The sequence below is a fragment of the Lutra lutra genome, chromosome 13 (assembly GCF_902655055.1).
Source record: "Lutra lutra chromosome 13, mLutLut1.2, whole genome shotgun sequence".
Lineage (NCBI taxonomy): Eukaryota > Metazoa > Chordata > Mammalia > Carnivora > Mustelidae > Lutra > Lutra lutra.
Window position 1 is genome coordinate 42249588 of NC_062290.1, and position 19759 is coordinate 42269346.

Here is a 19759-nt window from a genome sequence, read left to right on the forward strand (position 1 = left end):
AGTACATTTGTCATTTATTCTTGCCATACACATTGTTTTGTGATTTTTTAAAACATAATAAATTATATATTTAAAACTTGTAAAGCAAAAAGAAAAAAAAAAGAGGAAAAAAAAAACCCCTAACTCATCAGTCTGTTGTAATTTTCCACTGGATTTCTAAATGTTAGAATGGGCTCTTTTTTCCTTTCCGTAAACTCTTGCCTTTGCAGTAATTATCCTCTTTCTGGCAAAATTATTAGGAAGCGGGACGAACTTTTTTTTTAACCCATGACAACTCAGACCAATTCAAGTTTCCGTGTTACAGGAATCAAGGAGGTTTTAATCTCAGTTTATATTTGCATTTATGACCGTTGGCTCTCCCCAGGGAGACAGAGAAAAGAAGGCCCCTACACCTGGTTTCAGATTGATTACAATCAACATGGGACAATTTTAGCATAAAAGGTTCGTTTTGCATCAAACACCTTTTTGAGGGGAGGAGGTGGAGGTGGTGAAGATAAAAATCCTCAATCAAAATCCCGCCAATTTGCGTTGTTCTTTGGCGAACAGGTTTTCAAATGCCGGGGAACAAAAGAGCGTTTGATTTTCCAATCTCCCTGGGGCGGCAGCAGATTGTGAAGCAGCTACCGGAAGAAACCAAAGTATAAATTATCAACTGGAAGAAGGCGTGTTTGCGCGTGTGTACGCGCGCGTGCGCTCGGGGGCTTGGAGGAGGATAGGAAAGAGATGGGAGTCCATGCTAAGGCTCCAAGGATTTTTTTTTTTTTTTCAAGGTACCTCGTTATGTAATATTTATAATGAAAGGCGCTGCAACAGTGTCAGCGCGCTGACCCGCGTTTTCTCCACTGTTCACAACCCCAAGCTGGGATACAATGGGTATGGGAGGAGGGGACAAGAGGCGTCTTGCAGGCGAGAGCGGGCTGCACAGCGGGAAGCCAGCCGCTTGCGCAGAAGCCGAGCCAGCAAAATTTACTCCCGGCCCTGCCACCGATCCACAGACCCCGCGGGGGCTACATCGGCAGTTTAAACGCACAATCGGGGATCCAGCCTCTCAAGAGTCTTACTCAGTAGGCGTGGAGAAGGGGTTAGGGTTAAGAAATCTGCATTGTCTGGCGCCTCTGGGGATTCTGAGCCCGTGACCTGGAGACCTCACGCTGGGAACAGAACATTGGAGAGTGGGCCGGGGCGTTCTCGTGCGGCAGGGACGCGTGCGCCGCGGGATCGCGCGTGGTCAGGAGCGCGCCGCTCCGCAGCAACGGCGCATGCGCCTGCTCGCCTTCCCGCACGGCCGCGCAACTTCGCGGGCCCTCCTCTTCCAATCGGAGCGCCGGATTCTCCGAGTGCGTATCCCGGAGCTGCAGGCGGCGAGAGGCGGGAGGAAAGGGGCCGACTGGGGCGGGGCCGACTGGGGCGGGCCGACTGGGGCGGGGCCGGGAGGCCTGTGAAAGTCTGTGAAGGTCTGCGAGCGAGGCCGAGCCTCCGGAAGTGGCCGTTGTAAACACCGTCTCCCCAGTGTTTTTCCCCTTCTGTCTCCCTTTGCTATTCGTTCCCCCTCCCCGGGTCCTAGAGTCCGTCGGGTTCCGACAGTTTTTCCTCTGACCCCGGCGATCTGCCTAGGCGTCTTTCTACCATTGAGATTTGGAGCTGCCCCTGGGGTCTGGGGTGTGCGGTCTGGACCACGGGAGCCCCCTGAGGTAACCACGGGATATGGGGGCTTCGAGGCGAACGATTTGGGCGGGGAGGTGTTGAGGAAGGTATGGGTGGTAGCAGTGAGAGTTATGGGGAACCCCGAGTTACTTCGTGGTTATCCTGGCGCTGTTGGGGTCCTTTGTGGGGACACGCCTTCACCTCGTTGGGCTGGGCCTCTCCGCCCACCTGGGGGAAGATCTTGGAGCGTCCTAACCGGAGACCGCTGCAGCAGCACTGAGTAGGGACCAGAGGACGGGAACCAGAGGACGGGACCCAGAGGGCCTGGACTTGGAATTTCTAAGGTTTACAACTCCGGACTGCCGGCTTTTCCCCTCCAAGAATCAGTAAACTCCTCGAGGACAAGGACCACGTCTTTTTCATCCTTTAAAAAAAAAAAAAAATTAAGCCAGCCACACACTAGACACTCTATCAATGTTTGATAAATGAAAGAATGAGTTGCTATCTGTAGTTTCTACTGCTCATCCACCAGGACTCCTAGGAGACAGAAAATCCAGCTGTTTTTCCAAGGCTGTAAATTCTGCAGAAGTAGAGCCTCCTTTTGACTGTTCTTTACTCCGTCATGATATTTATCCTAGGCAAATGCATATTTTTTCGTTTTAAGGAGATCTCTAATGATTCTGCCTAGCTTACTTGAGCAGCAATTTCGGTTGGTGTCCAACGCTTTCAAATACAGAACACATGAGTGTTTTGTATACTTCGCATGATTTTGGAGAGAAGACCCTACCATTTTGTCACCTGTTTTATTGAACAGTTAGCGCCTAGTAACAACACACAATGGTAGAGTAGAAACGAACAGTGGTTTCCCTTAAAATGAAGATGAAATAAATATAGTGCAACCTGCTAAGAGGAAAGAGGGGACTAATTTTAGTTTGGCGCTTGACGGTTTTTTTTTTTTTTTTTTTTTTTAAGATTTGTTTATTTGACAGATCGCAATTAGGCAGAGAGGCAGGCAGAGAGAAAGGAAGGGAATCAAGCTCCCCACTCAGCAGAGAGCCAGATGCGGGGCTCAATCCCAGGACCCTGAGATCCTGACCTGAGCTGAAGGCAGAGGCTTTAACCCACTGAGCCACCCAGGTGCCCCATGGAGCTTAAAGTTTTAATTGCTGGGTGACCTTAAGCAAATCACCTAAACTCACTAGACATTAGATTCCTTATCTGTCAGATAAGGAGGATGAACTTGGTCTTTAAAGTCCTCTTTAATTCCGAAATTCTTTGATTGTCTCAGCCCCCTTGTCATAGCCTTTTTAAAAAGCTTTTATTTCTTTATTTGAGAATGAGAATGAGCAGTAGGGAGGGGCAGAGGGAGAGAGAGAAAGAGAGAGAAGCAGACCCCCCCGGATAGCAAGGAGCCCCATGTGGGGCTGGATCCCAGGACCTAGGGATCATGACCCCAGCTGAAAGCAGACACTTAACTGATGGAGCCATCCAGGCGCCCTGCCCTGTCATGGTCTTGTTTTGATGAAAGAACCAGACATCCTCTTTAAAGGTGAAATATGTAAGTCTGCAGATAAAGAGTCCCCCATCACAGATGTGGTTATTATTGAAGTTTAGCACTGTGTTATGAAAGAGAATGGATTTAGGAAGTCAGCCAGATGTGGGTTTGAATTCTAACCCTCCCACTGAATATCTTTTTTTTTTAAGATTTTATTTATTTATTTGACAGAGATCACAAGGAGGCAGAGAGGCAAGCAGAGAGAGAGAGGACGAAGCAGGCTCCCTGCTGAGCTCAGAGCCCGATGCGGGGCTCGATTCCAGGACCCTGGAATCATGACCCGAGCTGAAGGCAGAGACTTTAACCCACTCAGCCACCCAGGCACGACCCCCCCTTTTTAAAAGATTTTATTTATTTATTTGACAGAGGCGGTGAGAGAGGAAATATAAGCAGGGGGAGTGGAAGAGGGAGAAACAGGCTTTCCACTGATCAGGGAGCCCGATGTGGGGCTCCATCCCAGGACCCTGGGGTCATGACTCAAGCTGAAGGCAAACACTTAATGACTGAGCCACACTTAATGACTGAGCCACCCAGGTGCCCCTGAATATCTTTTTTTAAAGAATTTTATTTATTTATTTTAGAGGTGGGGTGGGGAGCAGAGGGGGAGGGGAGAAAATCTCAAGCAGACTGGGGTTGAGTGCTGAGTCCCCCGTTGGGGCTTAATCTCAAAACCCTGTGATCATGACCTGAGCTGAAACCAAGAGTCAGTTGCTCAAGCAACTGAGCCACCCAGGCATCTCTCCCACTGAATGGCTTTATTTATTATAGTTAGTAGTATTGTAGCTTTATTATCGTTACTCATCCTCTCTAAGCATCAGTGTTCTTGTCCATGAAATATGTGTAATCATCTTATAGGGCTATTGGGAGGATTCAGTGAGATCAGTTACAGTTAGCCTAGTATCTGGCACATAGTTAGTGCTCAATAATAGTGGTTTCTATGTTTTTATCCTCTGACACACTGAGAGATGAGATCCCCAACCCCTCCCGCACCCTTCCCTTTTCCCCTGATCTGTACAGACACACTGAGAGATGAATACATTCTGTATGACCCAATGAAGGACTCAGCTGTGAGGGAGGAAACTTTGTACCAGCAGTGGCTCTGCAACCTAAAGTAGAATGGTCTTTCTGGCTGGTGCTTAACTCTTAGGATGTTTAGATCATGGATCCCTTGGCCTCGATCACCTATATTTGGCTCTATTACCTATGTTTAAAAAACTTCTTATTGAAGAATGATATATATAACATCCCCTCATCTATTTTAGTAGGAATGGTGAGAGAAGTCCAACTCCATTATCAAGAGAAGATTCATCTATTAATAGAGTAACAAAAAAGCTGATCTAAACTTTGCCTTTATCCATCACTGCTACAGAATGGCCTAGATTGGGCCTGAGCCTGTGGAAGTGCCATTTGTATTGAGAATCCACTTGAGGTCTGAGTTATCTTTCATTAACAGGACTCTGCCTTGTAGTTAGTTGGGGGGTGGGGTGGGGTGTGGGTAAGAATGAGCTGTGTTTGAAAAATCTGTGGTAGGGAGAAATGCTTTTCTGATAAGCAAGGTCTCATGTGCCCTCTGGCTGGGGGTGAACCATGTCTTGATGGCAAATAGCAAGACACAGCAGAACTGTGCAGTCTGCTAATTTGGGCTTGAATCCAGATTCTGTCACTGGCTAGAGCTGAGACAGGAGATTGAATGAATGTCTTTTTTTTTTTTTTTAATTTTATTTATTTGACAGACATCACAATTAGGTGGAGAGGCAGGCAGAGAGAGAGGAGGAAGCAGGATCCCCGCTGAGCAGAGAGCCTGATGTGGGGCTTGATCCCAGGACCCTGGGATCATGACCTGAGCGGAAGGCAGAGGCTTAACCCACTGAGCCACCCAGGCGCCCCTGAATGAATATCTTTAAGCCTCAGTTCCTTAGGTATAAAGTGGGAACATTAAAAAGTATCTTCCCCTTGAGGTTGGTGTAGAGTGCCAGTGTAGAGATATAGAAAGTTCTTAGCATACTGTTTGGAGAAGGGATGTTTGTCATGGTTGGCATGATGAGAGTAGGAGTGGCTTTGAGGTATTGGATAATTTTTTTTATAGATAATGTATTGAATGTTTTCAAATGGAAAGCGTTATTTACAGAGTTAGCTACACATTGGAGAAAGGCTGATGTTGATTGCGTATCATAAGGAATTTGTAATTACTCATACAGATTAGCTAAAGTATTTATCTTGTGGAGTTTTGTAGGGAAGTTTCAAGTAAGGATTGGAACACATTATGTGAGGAACCTATAATTCTTTGACCTAGCTCCCTATATCACTGACATTTCTATTACTGTACCTAGCTACTTTCCTCATCATTCATTACCTTTTCACTCTGGTGTATGAAAAGGGAGTTTTACTACATCATCTCTGCCACGTTCAGTTGGTTAGAACTCTACTCAAGGTTTAAATTCAGCCACAGATCTGACTTCGGCTCTTCATTGATGTTGTCTTCCTAATACATGCAGAGGTAGGCCCTTGAACCCTAATGTCATCAAGAGCTGATATCAGAGACAGAGAGGAAGAAAATAAGATTTTGCTAAAGGAGACTTTTTAGATAGGATTTCTTTTTGGATAATGAATTTGAAAATTGAGATGTAACTCATCTATCAAAATTCATAGTATTAAAGCATACAATTCATTGGTTTTTAGTATATTCACCGTGTTCCACGGCAATCACTGCTATCCATTTCCAGAACATTTCCATTCCTCCCAAAAAGAAACGTCATACCTTTTAGCAGTTAGATCCAATTCCTCCTCTCCCTACCCTCCGACAACCGACAATAAAAAGTCTACTTTTTATTTCTATGTGTTTCATCATTCTATACATTTCATATACATGGAGTCCTACAATCTGTGGTCTTTTGTGTTTGGCTTCTTTCACGTAGCATATGTTTTCAAGGTTTACCCATGTGTCATGTATCATTACTTCATTCCTTTTAATGGTTGAATAATATTTCATATTTTATTGACCCATGGGTCAGTTAATGGAGATTTGGGTATTTTTTTACTCTTTGGCTATAATGACCAATGTCAGACATTTGTGCACAAGTTTTTGTTGAAATCCAGTAATTACCTTAGAATGTGTCTGGTGGTCAGTATTCTCTGGTATACAGTTTGCTTTTCAAAATGTACATTAAGGGGCACCTGGGTGGCTCAGTCGTTAAGCGTCTGCCTTTGGCTCAGGTCATGATTCCCAGGGTCCCTGCATTGGGCTCCCTGCTTGGCAGGAAGCCTGCTTCTCCCTCTCCCACTCCCCCTGCTTGTGTTCTCTCCCTTACTGTCTCTCTCTCTGTGTCAAATAAGTAAATAAATGAAATCCTAGAGAAAAATGTACATTAAAATCTTTTTGTTACTTCAGGAAAGTTTTCCTGGATTACAGTTTTTAGTATTCTGTTTCCTTGCTTTTGTCTTCTTACTCGGGGACTCCTGCTACCTGCACGATGGTTATTCTTTGCCTGGATTCAGTATTTTGTCACTTTCTTTTGAATCCTTTTGATTCAAAATGAAGGAGAACTTCATTTCTTTTCACTCAGAAAACTTTCCTCTTTTTATTTCCTGTGTCCTTTCAGGCATTTTCTGTCATGTGTATTTACTTTGTGTCCCCTCTTAGTCTTTATCACTGAAATTTTTTTCTTTCTAACTCTGATGGTCGTCACCTTCTTTTGGAGTTTTCTAATTCTAATTCTTTCCTGTCTTGTACCATATTGTTAGGGTCTTTTAGCTTATCTTGAAATAGTATGTTACAGGTTTCATCTGTTTTGTGGTCATGTCTTTCTGTCATGCTTTCATTTGTAGCATTCAATTCTGCTCCCTTTTTACCTGTGTTCACTTCATATGGGATTTGACCACATACTTTTCTGTTGCTTATTTTTTTTAAGATTTTATTTATTTATCTGACAGAGAGAGATCACAAGTAGGCAGAGAGGCAGGCAGAGAGAGGGGGCAGACAGGCTCCCCACTGAGCAGAGAGCCTGATGTGGGCCTTGATCCCAGGACCCTTAGATCATGACCTGAGCCGAAGGCAGAGGCTTAACCCAGTGAACCATCCAGGTGCCCTGTTGCTTATTTTTATGGAAGATTAGTTTACTTGAACTTTGAGATTGGGGCAAGCTTCAGGAAAGCATCTCTGACTTCATGGAACTGTGTCTTGTGGTGTTTTGTTAGTGTTAAAAACTGCGGTGGCTTGTTTCTGAGATTTCCTGACTCTGTTTCCTCCTATAGTTTGGTTTGGGCCATTGCTTTGACTTTATTTCCCTTATCCTGCTCGGTTTTGATTCCATTATTTGCAGTTTCTCTTTAGTGGGGTCCTCTGTCCAGGAAAGCAACCTTGGCAGGTCAGATCTGAGAGTTCATAGATCGGACTGTACCAACCCTTTCAAGACTTTCTTACCGTATGCCTGTATGGCATGCTGACTTGTGGAACGGGCAGACTTCTCTCAGATTCAACTGCTGTTCCCAGATTGGCTTGCAGTGCTCCCCACTGAATATCTGCTGGCTCTTTTTGGTGTTCTTTCAGATGTAGCCTTGTTATTTCCATACTCTGCTTTCTCCTCCTTATATACTTCTGTGGCTCCCATATAGGTTTTGTGGCTGTTGGTGGTTTGCCCTTATTCATTTGTATTTTGTAGCTTTTTGTTGTAAACAGAAATGTAAATTAGATTTTCTAGTTTCTCTAATTACCTTAGTTTTTAACAATGTCCCTCATTTAAATTAATAAATTGTAGAATAATGACTTTATGAAAGACACATGCAGGCAGGGCTGATGTGAGAACTCATTTTTGTACCTTTCTTGTCCCTCAACTTCTTTTTCTTCTTAACCCCACAAGAGTGTTTTCAAATTTCTTATCCATATTAATTTTTTTTGAAGTTTATTTATTTTTTAGTAATCGCTATACCCAATGTGGGGCTCAGACTCATGACCCTGAGATGGAGAATCGCATCCTCTTCAGCCTGAGTCAGCCAGATGCCCCCCCTCCCCCACCCCGTATTAGTTTTCTATTGGTGTAGGACAAATTACCACAAACTTAATGGCTTGAAACAGCACCCAGGTCAGGAGTCTGGGCACAGCTTAGGTGGATCCTCTGTTCAGAGTTTCACTGGGCTGCAGTCCAGGGTGCTGGCTGGGCTGTGTTCTCATCTGGAGGTTTGACTGGAAAGAATCCACTTCGCAGCCTATTTCGATTGTTGGCAGAATTTGTGTCCTGTTGGCATCTGTATGACTGAGGCATCTAGCTTTTTGCTGGCTGCGGGGTGGAGGCTGCCTGCTATTTCAGTTTTGTAGCCCTCTCTGTAGGTGGTTCCCAGCATGGCATTTTGCTTCTTCATGCCCCATGAGAGATTGTCATTTTGGTCTTTTAAGACAGAGTCTTACATAACATAATGTAATCATGGGAGTGACATATCACCATCCCTTTGCCATATTCTCTTGGTCAGAAGCAAGTCACAGGTTCTGCCCACAGCAAAGGGGAGGCTATTATACGAGAGAAAAATACCAGTGGGAGCCAAGATTGTGGGGACCATCTGTCTACCACATTATCTGTGTCAATGATCTGGAAATTGATGAAACTTGCTCCTGAGCCATAGAAGACACTTTTCTCTCTAGAAGACTACTCCCATTTGAAGATGTTAGTTACCAAAATGATGGGCTAAAAAAAAGATTCTCTTCAGTTTAGCTTTATTGAAACAACTTTATTAAAATTTGGTTAACTACCTCTTCCCACAGTTTTCTGCCCCAAATAAAGCCAAAACAAAACACAACAGACATTATTAAAGTCCTATCTCTGTAAATTCTTTTCTTATGGGTGAGAGATTCTGTTTGTGCCTATTGTGACACATATGCATACCCGTGTGTGTTTAATCTTTTGCATAAAAGTAGAAATATTTTACAAACATGCTTTTGAGCCCGGGACTCCATTCTAAGTTTTAATTCTTTAACTTCCATTCTGAAGACAGTTTTTCTGGAGTCTGATCTTTGGGAGTATGGTGGTAAAGTGAAAAGACTCTGGGACTCAGTATCAGAGGAGCTTGATTGAGTCTTTAGTATCCTCCATTTAGTAGCAGACTGGCCATAAGCAAGTCATTTAGCCTCTTTGAATCAGATGAGCTTCCTTAATTGCAGTGAGGACAATAAACCTCAGGTAGGACAGTTTTTACATTGCAGTGTTGTAAGGATCAGGGTTCACTGTATTAGGTGCTCAATAAATCGACAGTGGTATGTTTGTCTACCACTGTTTCCAAACAGTCTTTCAGGTCCCTAGAGAAATAGCATTTTTCCCTCTATCTTGGTAAAAACTCCATCTTCTTTGTTCTGGGGCAAAGTTTTCTAGTATCAGCTAACTCACTGTTTTAAAGATCTGTTGGTGGGTGTCTGTAGAAATCATTACTCAGTTCGTAGCACCTTGGTTTTGTCTCCATCTTGGTTGGCTTTTCTTTCAGTGACATCTTTGAGGGTTTATTAGGAGCAGGGAGAGAGAGTTAGCTTTTTTTTTTTTTGTCTTCTAGATATCCCTGTACACTGATAATTCTACTAAATAATTCTTTTGATACATCTTTCACCTAGACCAAATCACCTTAACTATTACTTACTCCCTTCCTTTATCAGGGACTATAATATTTTCCCATAGGTTTTGTATTCATGTTAGAAACTTACAATGACTGAGCATTGTATAATGCTGTATATATTACTTAAATGTCAAATATATGAGATTGATGTAATTATCCCCTTTTTATGGTTGAGGAAACCAGTGCAGAGAGTATAAATGACTTGCTCACGACCACATACTTGGAAGATACTTAAAGGCATCCTAACTCAGATCCCTCTGAATCCAAAGCTTATGGTCTTTCTTAGGCTATTGGAGTTCTGCTAGGAATACCAAGAGATGCTTGTGAGATCTTGATATTTGTGTCTGTCTGAACTTAATCCTTGTTATCTCTGTTTAAAATATTCACTCAGAGATTCCTTAATACCATATATATATATGTGTGTATGTGTGTGTGCGTATAAAAGCAACTTACTTTAAATGGTTAGCTTTGTATAATTTGGAGTACCTCCCATAGAAGAAAGTTCTAGACAGACCAGTGTAAGTGACAACTATTCTCCTCTTTCCATATTCCTTATTTCCTTATTCCTCCTTGATATTTAACATAAGGACTTTGAAAATTACCATGAGATCATTTGTGGGAAGTACTTTGGTCTCATTGATTGTAGCATTGCGTTAAAAATATATCATTTATGAAAATGGCTTTAGGGACTTAAAAATGTCCCTGGATTTCATTTTCTTTCAAACTGCATTCTATTCTCTAGAAATAGGCTCTGCATTCCTTTTCTAGTTCAAGATTAATTTGTCACTATTTTATTAAGATCATTTTTTCTTGGGGCATGGGTGGCTCAGTTGGCTAAGCATCTGCCTTCAGGCTCGGGTCATGATCTTGGGGTCCTGGGATTGGTGCTCATGTGGGGCTCTCTGCTAAGTGGCGAGTCTGCCTCTCCCTCTGCCTCTGCCCATCTCCCACCTTGTGCTCTCTTTCTGTTGAATAAATAAATAAATAAATAAAATCTTGAAAAAAAGAAAAATTTTTCTCTTCATTTGAGAAATTAAAATAATCTAATAGAATTTTTTTGTATAATAAGGAATATCTTTTTAACATTTTGTCATTTTTACTTCTAATCTTTTTTTAATTTTATTTTTATTTATTTATTTTAAAGATTTTATTTATTTATTTGACAGGCAGAGATCACAAGTAGGCAGAGAGGCAGGCAGAGAGAGGAAGGGAAGTAGGCTCCCTGCTGAGCAGAGAGCCCGATGTGGGGCTTGATCCCAGGACCCTGAGATCATGACCTGAGCCGAAGGCAGAGGCTTTAACCCACTGAGCCACCCAGGTGCCCCTTAATCTTTTTTTTAAAAAGAAATCAGGGGTGCCTGGGTGTCTCAGCTAAGCAGCTGACTTTGGCCCAGTAGTGATTCCAGGGCCTGGGATCACACCCTATATCAGGCTCCTTGCTCAGTGGGCATCTGCTTCTCCCTCTCCCTCTGCTTGCTGCTCTCTCTGCTTGTGCTCTCTCTCTCTGTGTCAAATAAATAAAATCTTAAAAAAAAAAGAAAAATAAACATAATAATTTTTAAATGTTTTCATGTTTGTTATGAAATAATTTTAAAAATACAAGTAAGGTGGGTCTGGGTGTCTCAGTTGGTTTAGTGTCTGCCTTCCCCTCAGGTCTTGGGATCAGCCTGGTGTCGGGCTCCCTGCTCAGTGGTGTGTCTGCTTCTCCCTCTCCTCCTTGCTTACGCTCTCTCTCAAATAAATAAATAAAATTGAAAAAAAAAATACAAGTAAGATGAATGAAAAGACAAAAATCACTCATAGTCTCAGGACTCTTATTATAACTCATACAACTCACTGTTACATTGTTTACTATTTTAACAGACTTCAGCCCATCTAACCTGTAAGCCACAGACATCTGGGACAGGTATAATCCTCAATAACGAAGTACACGACTCAGAAACAGTGGGCTGTTTTCAGAGAGTTGGAAGAGACTTACCATGAGTTTAAACGCTTCAAGTAATGCCCCCGGTGACGCCCAAAGGTAAGCCGCCCGTCCTTTCCTGTAGTTGGGGAGTGCTTTTGGGTTGCGGGTAGCCAGGAGAAGTCAGTGGTTGGGGGTGCTGATTGTAAGGATTCTCGGGGTGTGCTAAGGGAGGCCAAAGCTTCAGGTGCCTGGAGGAGCAGGCAGGATGCATCACAGCAACAGGAACTGGATGTAGGGAGTGTATGCTGTGGTCTGTGCTCCTTTGTTAACTCATCCCTGAAAGTCAGTGTATATACTTTCTCCTGCCCTTAGAGATCCGCTTATTCTTCTCTCCTTTTCCAGTCTTTTCTCCTTCTCATTGTTTTGCTTATTCCCAGTTCTGTGTGGTCATTACTCTGGCCTGCCCTGATCTCTGTAACTCCAGTTGTTCTAACTTCGCGCCCCAGTGGTAGTTCATGGCTACTCTCGAGGCCTTCTTTGGGTTTTAGCTCCCGTTCCACTGCTCTTGAACTTGGAGTTTATGTTCCAAGAATTGCTGCTGTTCCTCTTTTTTGTACCCTTGATATCTGCCTTTGGGTGAGGTGCCTGCTTTGGGTTGATTTACCTCTGATGTGAAAAATAGAAAACTCTGAGTCTAGAATATAAAACTGAGCCAATTCAGAGAGTGCAGTCCAAAGTGTTTTGGTTTACAAAGAACTAAAAAAGAAACTGAAAGTGTTTAGAAACTTTTATAATCATGTAGCAGAGTAATTTTCTGTTTGTTAAATCTAGTAATAAAACACTTGGGGTTGCATTTTATCTCTTTTTAAAATTTCTTTTCAAAACAATTTCTTGTTCACTGTGGAAAACAGCATGGAATTTCCTCAAAAAGTTGAAAATAGAGCTACTCTACGACCCAGTAATTGCACTACTGGGTATTTACCCCAAAGATACTAATGTAGTGATCCAAAGGGGCACTTGCACCCCAATGTTTATAACAGCAGTGTCCACAATAGCCAGACTATGGAAAGAGCCCAGATGTCCATCCACAGATGAACGGATAAAGAAGATGTGGTGTATACACACAATGGAATACCATGCAGCCATCAAAAAAGCTGAAATCTTGCCATTTGCAATGGGGTGGATGGAACTAGAGGGGATTATGCTAAGTGAAATAAGTCAATCAGAGAAAGACAATTATCATATGATCTCACTATGAGGAATTTGGGAAACAAGACAGAGGATCATAGGGGAAGGGAGAGAAAAATGAAACAAGATGAAACCAGAGAGGGAGACAAACCATAAGGGACTCTTTATCTCAGGAAACAAACTGAGGGTTGCCAGAGGGGGCGGGGTGGAAGGGATGAGGTGGCTGCGGGGTGGGCATTGGGTATGTGCTGTGATGTGATGAGTGCTGTGAATTGTGTAAGACTGATGAATCACAGAAACCCTGAAACAAATAATAAATTGTATGTTAATAAAAAAAATTTCTTGTTTAGTCATTTTAAAGATAGTTATTTTAGTCATTTTATTTTATTTTATTATTTATTTATTTATTTATTTTTTTTTTTAAAGATTTTATTTATTTATCTGACAGACAGAGATCACAAGCAGACAGAGAGGCAGGCAGAGAGAGAGAGGGAAGCAGGCTCCCTGCTGAGCAGAGAGCCCGATGTGGGACTCGATCCCAGGACCCTGAGATCATGACCCGAGCCGAAGGCAGCGGCCCAACCCACTGAGCCACCCAGGCGCCCCTAGTCATTTTAAATATATTTTACAAAAGCACCATTTGTTGGGGGGAAGAGTCCTTGCTCCTACTTAGTTTGAGAAGAACTGATCTAGACTGCCTTTTCAGCAAGGATGTGTGGGTGGGGCAAGGACCATGACTAACATGTACTTCACCTATAAATAGGATTTGCCACAGAAACATTTTCCACCTATCTTTAGAAGCTACCTTCAATCTTTTCTGGAGCAAGGTATGAAATACGTGAATAAAATATAAACTTTTGACTTCAGTAAAAATGTTTTCACTTTTGGAGGGAACATCTTGCCATACAAGTATCTCTCATTTTTTTTTAAGATTTTATATATTTATTTGTCAGGGGGAGCGAGAGCACACACAAGCAGGGGGGAGCGGCAAGCAGGGGGGAGCGGCAAGCAGAGGGAGAAGCAAGCTCCCTGCTGAGCAAGGAACCTGATGCAGGACTCGATCCCAGGATCATGTCTGTCCTGATTTTTTTTTTTTCTTAGATTTTATTTATTTATTTGACAGAGAGAAATCACAAGTAGGCAGAGAGGCAGGCAGAGAGAGAGGAGGAAGCAGGCTCCCTGCTGAGCAGAGAGCCCAACGTGGGGCTTGAACCCAGGACCTGGGATCATGATCTGAGCCGAAGGCAGCGGCTTAACCCACTGAGCCACCCAGGCGCCCCGTCTGTCCTGATTTTTAATGACTACATTGCTCTTTAGAATTTTAGAATCTGGCTAAATGAAGTTAAACTTTGCTATTTACCACTAATTTACTTTCTGTAGATTTGCCTTTTCTGAACAACTCATACACATGGAATCATACCGTATGTGGTCTTTTGTGTCTGGCTTCTTTCACTAGGCATGTTCTGCAGGCTTATCATGTTGTTAACAGGTATCAGTACTGTTTCTTTTTTATTGCTGGGTAGTATTCTGTTGTATGGCTGTAGCACATTCTGGTTACCCACTCATCAGCTCAGGGCCTTTTAGGTGGTTTCCACTTTTTGGCTGTTATAAATAATGCTGCTCTGAGCATCTGTGTGCGAGCCTTTGTGTGGGAATGGTTTCATTTCTCTTGGGTAGATTCCTTTAATTTGTATTTTCCTAATGAGTAATGAGATCCTGTATGTGATTTTTTTGCCATTTGTATATCTTCATTGGTGAAAAGCCTATTCAGATCTTTTGCTAGTTTTGCTCGTTTTTAAATTAGTTGTCTTTTTGCTGTTGAGCTTTAAGCATTTTTTAAAAATATATTTTGGATACAAGTCTTTTGTCTTTTATCAGATATATAATTACACATATTATCTCCCATTTGTTGGCTTGACTTCATTTTCTTTTTTTTTTTTTTAAGATTTTATTTATTTATTTGACAGAGAGAGATCACAAGTAGGCAGAGAGGCAGCAGAGAGAGAGAGGAAAGCAAGCTCCTGCTGAGCAGAGAGCCCGATGCGGGGCTCAATCCCAGGACCCTGGGATCATGACCTGAGCTGAAGGCAGAGGCTTTAACCCACTGAGCCACCCAGGCACCCCTTGACTTCATTTTCTTAATAATGTCTTTAGAAGTGCAAATGTTTTAAATCTTTATAAAGTCAATTTTTTTTATTTTTTCTTTTTTTCTTTTAAGTAGGCTCCCTGCCCAATATGGGGCTTGAACTCATGTCTCTGAGATCAAGAGTCACATGTTGTACCGACTGAGCCAGCCAGGTGCCTTTCCAATTCTTTTCCTTTATGGATTGTGCTTTTGGTTTTGTATCTATGAAATCTTTGCCTAACTTTAGGTCATGAAGATATTTCTCCTATGTTTTCTTCTAGAAGTTTTATAATTTCAGTTTTTACATTTAGGTCTATGCTCCATTTGAACTTACTATTTTTTTTTTTTTTTTTAGAGAGCAAGCATGCATGTAGGGGGTTGGGGGGAGGGACAGATGGAGAGGGAGAGAGAATCTTCTTGTTTTAAAGATTTATTTATTTTAGGGGAGCCTGGATGGCTCAGTTGGTTAAGTGTCTGCCTTTGGCTCAGGTTGTGATCCCAGAGTTCTGGGATTGAGCTCTTCTTCATCTGGCTCCCTGCTCAGCAGGTAGTCTGCTTGTTCTCTGACATTGCCCATGCCCCCTGCATGTGTGTGCCCGTGCGCGCGTGCGTTCTCTTTCTCTCTCAAATAAATAAATAAATAAATAAATAAATAAATAAATAAACTCTTTAAAAAATTATTTATTTCAGTGAAGGAGTGCATCTCTAAGTGAGCATGGGGGGGCGGAGAGGAAAGTGACAAAGTGGGAGAACCTAAGCATGAAACTGAGATCATGACCTGGGCTGAAATCAAGAGTCCAACATTTAACTCACTGAGCCACCTAGGTGCCCCTTAAGTTACTTTTTATGTATGGTGTGAGGTGAGGGTGTAAATTAATGTTTTTATCCAGTTGTTATCAGCACCATTTATTGATAAGACTGTTTTTTCCCCCTGAATTGTCTTGACACCTCTGTTGAAAATTAATGGGCCAAATGTATATAAGTTTATTTCTAGAGTCTCAAGTATGATACAATGAGCTACCAATGAGCTACATGTCTCCTTTTTTGCTTTTTTTTTTTTTAAATTTTTATTTATTTTTTATTTTTTAAAATATTTTATTTATTTATTTGACAGACAGAGATCACAAGTAGGCAGAGAGGCAGGCAGAGGGGGAGGGGGAAGCAGGCTCCCCTCTGAGCAGAGAGCCTGATGCGGGGCTCTATCCCAGGACCCTGAGATCATGACCTGAGCTAAAGGCAGAGGCTTAACCTACTGAGCCACCCAGGCTCCCTCTAAATCTATTTTTCTGATGCTATTGTGAATGGAATTATTTTTCTAAACTTCATTTTTGAATTATTCATTGTTAATATGTAGAAATGTAATTGATTTTTATATATTGATTTTACATTCTGTGACCTTGCTAAAATTATTGTTTTAGTTCCAGTGTTTTTGTTTCTTAATGAATTTCTTAGGATGTTTTTACAGGATCATGTCCTTTGCAATTAAGGACAGTTTTACTTTTGAGTAGCGTGGCTGGCTCAGTTGGTAGAACATGGGGTCGTGAGTTTAAGCTCTACTTTGGGCATAGAGCTTACTTTAAAAAAAAAAAAAGGATAGTTCTGTTTCTTTCCTTCTAATATATATATGCCCACTTGTCTGTCCGTCTTTCCTTTCTTTCCTCCTTCCTCCCTCCCTTGCTTCCTTCCTTCCTTCCTCCCTCCCTCCTCCAGTATAGTCTCAAATAGAAGTGGACAGGTTTGTTTTGTTCCCAGTCTTAGGAGAAGCTTTCAGTCTTTCACCAATAAGTATGCCACTTGTAAGTTTTTCATAGAAGCTTTTTACCAGATTAAGTAAATTTCCTTGAATTCCTAGTTTGTTGCATTTTTAAAAAAATCACGAATCAATGTTGAATTTTATCAAGTGCTTTTTCTATATCTATTGAGATGATTATGTAATTTTTATTTTTTATTTTAGTAAAATGATATATTACATCAATTGATTTTCAGACATTAAGTCAATTTTCTGTTTTTGGGACAAATCCCACTAGGTCATGTTGTGTAATCCTTTTAAGATGTTGTTGGATTTAGTTTGCTAATGTTTTGTTGAGGATTTTTTGCATTTCTGTTCATGAGGGATACTGGACTGTAGTTTTCCTTTCTTGTGCTGACTCACTTTGATCTTATGTAATCTGGGTTAATAGAATGAGCTGGGGAGTGTCTCCACCTCTTCTAAAGTGAGGATTGATATTATTTCTTCTTTAAATGTTTGGTAGAATTTACTAGGGAAGCCATATGGATTTGAGTTTTCTTTGTGTTTAGATTTGTAAAATTATTAATCCAATATCTTTAGCTCTTATAGATCTATTCAGATTTTGTTTCTTTTGGGGTTAATTTTGATAACGTCAGTTTTTCTAGGAATTTGTCCATTTGATCTACATTGTCTAACTTGTCAGCATAAAGTTGTTCATAGTGTTTATTATAATCCTTTTAGGTCGGTAGTGTCATTTCCTCTCTCATTCTTTATTTTTATAATTTGAATCTTTTCTCTCTTTTTGTCAATCTAGCCAAAGTTTAGCAAGTTTGTTGATCTTTTCATATTTGTTTATTTATTTGTAAAGATTTTATTTATTTGCAAGACAGAGAGAGAGAGAGAGAAAGAGAGAGCACAAGCAGGGGGAGTGGGAGAGGGAGAAGCAGGCTCTCTGCTGATCAAGGAGCCTATGCTCAGATGCTTGATTCCAGGATTCTGGGATCATGACCTGAGCGGAAGACAGATGGTTAATCCAGTGAGCCACCCAGGTGCTCAGCGGATCTGAGTGCTTGTCGATCTTTTTAAAGAGCCAACTTTTGGTTTCATTGATTCTCTTGTGTTGTTTTATTTTAGTCTTATCTTAAAAAATTATCTTAAAAAATTAAAGTTACATAGGTATGTTATTTAAAGAATCTCATGTTCTGAAAGGCTTACTCACTGACATTAGGAAAAAGAGCAGTGCTCATTTGCTTGTGACAAATTACCCTCTTGATCTCTAGAAACAATCATTTTCAACTCTGAGGTGATTTTTATTTTAAAATATTTTTAATTTGATTTAATTTATTTAAAATTTTGTGTTTTTTGTACGGAGGTATGGTTGACACACAATGATACATCAATTTCAGTACAAGATAGTGATTCAACAAGTCTGTGTTACGCTGTGCTCACGAAAAGTGTGGCTGCCATCTGTCACTATACTCTGTGCAGGGGCCAAACTCATCTCTGTATCGTTCCAATTTTAGTATATGTGCTGCCAAAGCCAGCACTGTCACCATTCTGAAATGATTTTTAAGATCTAAAGCTCTCAAAAATTTTTTTATATTGCTATTTGATTTTTCAGGTTTAGCTGTTATTCTACTGACTGCCCACACTACAAAAGATCATGATTTAGTTTTCATTCATGTTTCCCTCCTTTTCCTGTCCTCTCTATATTTAGTTTTTCATGTTTACATTATTATAATTTAAAAAACTTTCCAGTTGATTTTCTCCATTTAGAAATTTTTTTTTGTCTTTTTCGTACATTGTTTTCCTTGGATTTGATCATTGTTTCATTGATTGTTTAGTTTGCTTAATTTCTATGAATTTATCATGAATTCAGCTTCGTACTCCAGTCAAGTGGCATAAATCTTTCAGTATGTTCAGACAGTTGAAGTATTCTGGGTTTATCTTTATTTTATTTTATTTTTTAAAAAGATTTTATTTATTTATTTGACAGAGATCACAAGTAGGCAGAGAGGCAGACAGAGAGAGAGGAAGGGAAGCAGGCTCCCTGCTGAGCAGAGAGCCTGATGTGGGGCTCGATTCCAGGACCCTGGGATTGTGACCTGAGCCGAAGGCAGAGGCTTTAACCCACTGAGCCACCCAGGCCCCCCTCTGGGTTTATCTTTAATTGTAATTCTAACACAATTAACACACAGTGTTATATTAGTTTCAGATGTACAATACAGTGATTCAGCAATTCTATACGTTACCTGGGGCTCATCAAGATAAGTGTATTCTTAATCCCCTTCACCGCTTTCACCCAGCCCCCTGAAGCCTTCTGTTGTCTTCTGTGTGCGTCTTCTTCAAGAAGTCACTCCTGGAGGCTTTGGCCAGTCCAGTAGTCCAGCTGGGACACATTGCCCATTAGGTGTTGTGCTTTCGTCTCAGGGTCACACTTGTCATCTGCTGTTCCTTTCTTCACTCTCCTAGAAATTCCATTGCTGTTTTTTCTGTCTTGAATCCCTTATATTTGGGATCCCATGTCTTTCTCCTTCTCAGTTTAGGTCCTCTTGAGAAAATTCATGGGAGGTAATCGTTTTGGAGCCTTGCAGATCTGAAATAGTCTTCCTCATTCCCTTGTAACTTGTTGGGCATAAAATTCTAAATGGAAATTATTTTCCCTTGGTATTTTTTCAGCATCCAGGAGATTTTTTTCTTTTTAACATTTACTTATTTAGCTTTTCATTCCTTACTTTGTATTTTGATTTCCAAGAGTTCTGTTTTCTGTTCTGGGAATATTTCATTTTTTTTCAATCACATTCAGTTTTTGTTTTATGGATGTTCGTTCTTATTTTTCTGGAGGTTTTTCCCCCCCTCTTTTTTATGTTCCCTTTTCCCTGCATAATCTTTGAGGCTTCTTCCTCTCTGTCCCCTGATTTGGTCTCTGTCTTTCTAAACTCTTGCTTCCTAAATTCTGGTGATCCTCAGCTCGCTGCTCTCTTATTTAAAACTAGGGGCCTGGGGCGCCTGGGTGGCTCA

General features: G+C 41.2%; 1 protein-coding gene and 1 pseudogene across 7 annotated transcripts in view; one reads left to right on the forward strand and one right to left on the reverse strand.

Annotated features, from left to right (window-relative positions):
* Positions 1-1182: 1182 nt before the first annotated feature.
* Positions 1183-19759, forward strand: part of CCDC171 (coiled-coil domain containing 171) — a 303028-nt gene continuing 284451 nt past the window's right edge. For 3 of the 7 annotated variants that reach the window (XM_047700703.1, XM_047700704.1, XM_047700705.1), the window contains exons 1-2: positions 1395-1691; positions 11654-11813. In XM_047700703.1, the coding sequence (XP_047556659.1) occupies positions 11770-11813 (44 nt within the window). In that variant the 5' untranslated portion in view covers positions 1395-1691; positions 11654-11769. Of the gene's footprint in view, positions 1338-1394; positions 1692-11653; positions 11814-19759 lie in introns of those variants that run through there. The other 4 variants (XR_007122375.1, XM_047700700.1, XM_047700702.1 and 1 more) reach the window with 2 other exon arrangements.
* LOC125084167 (uncharacterized) lies at positions 18189-18285 on the reverse strand (annotated as a pseudogene).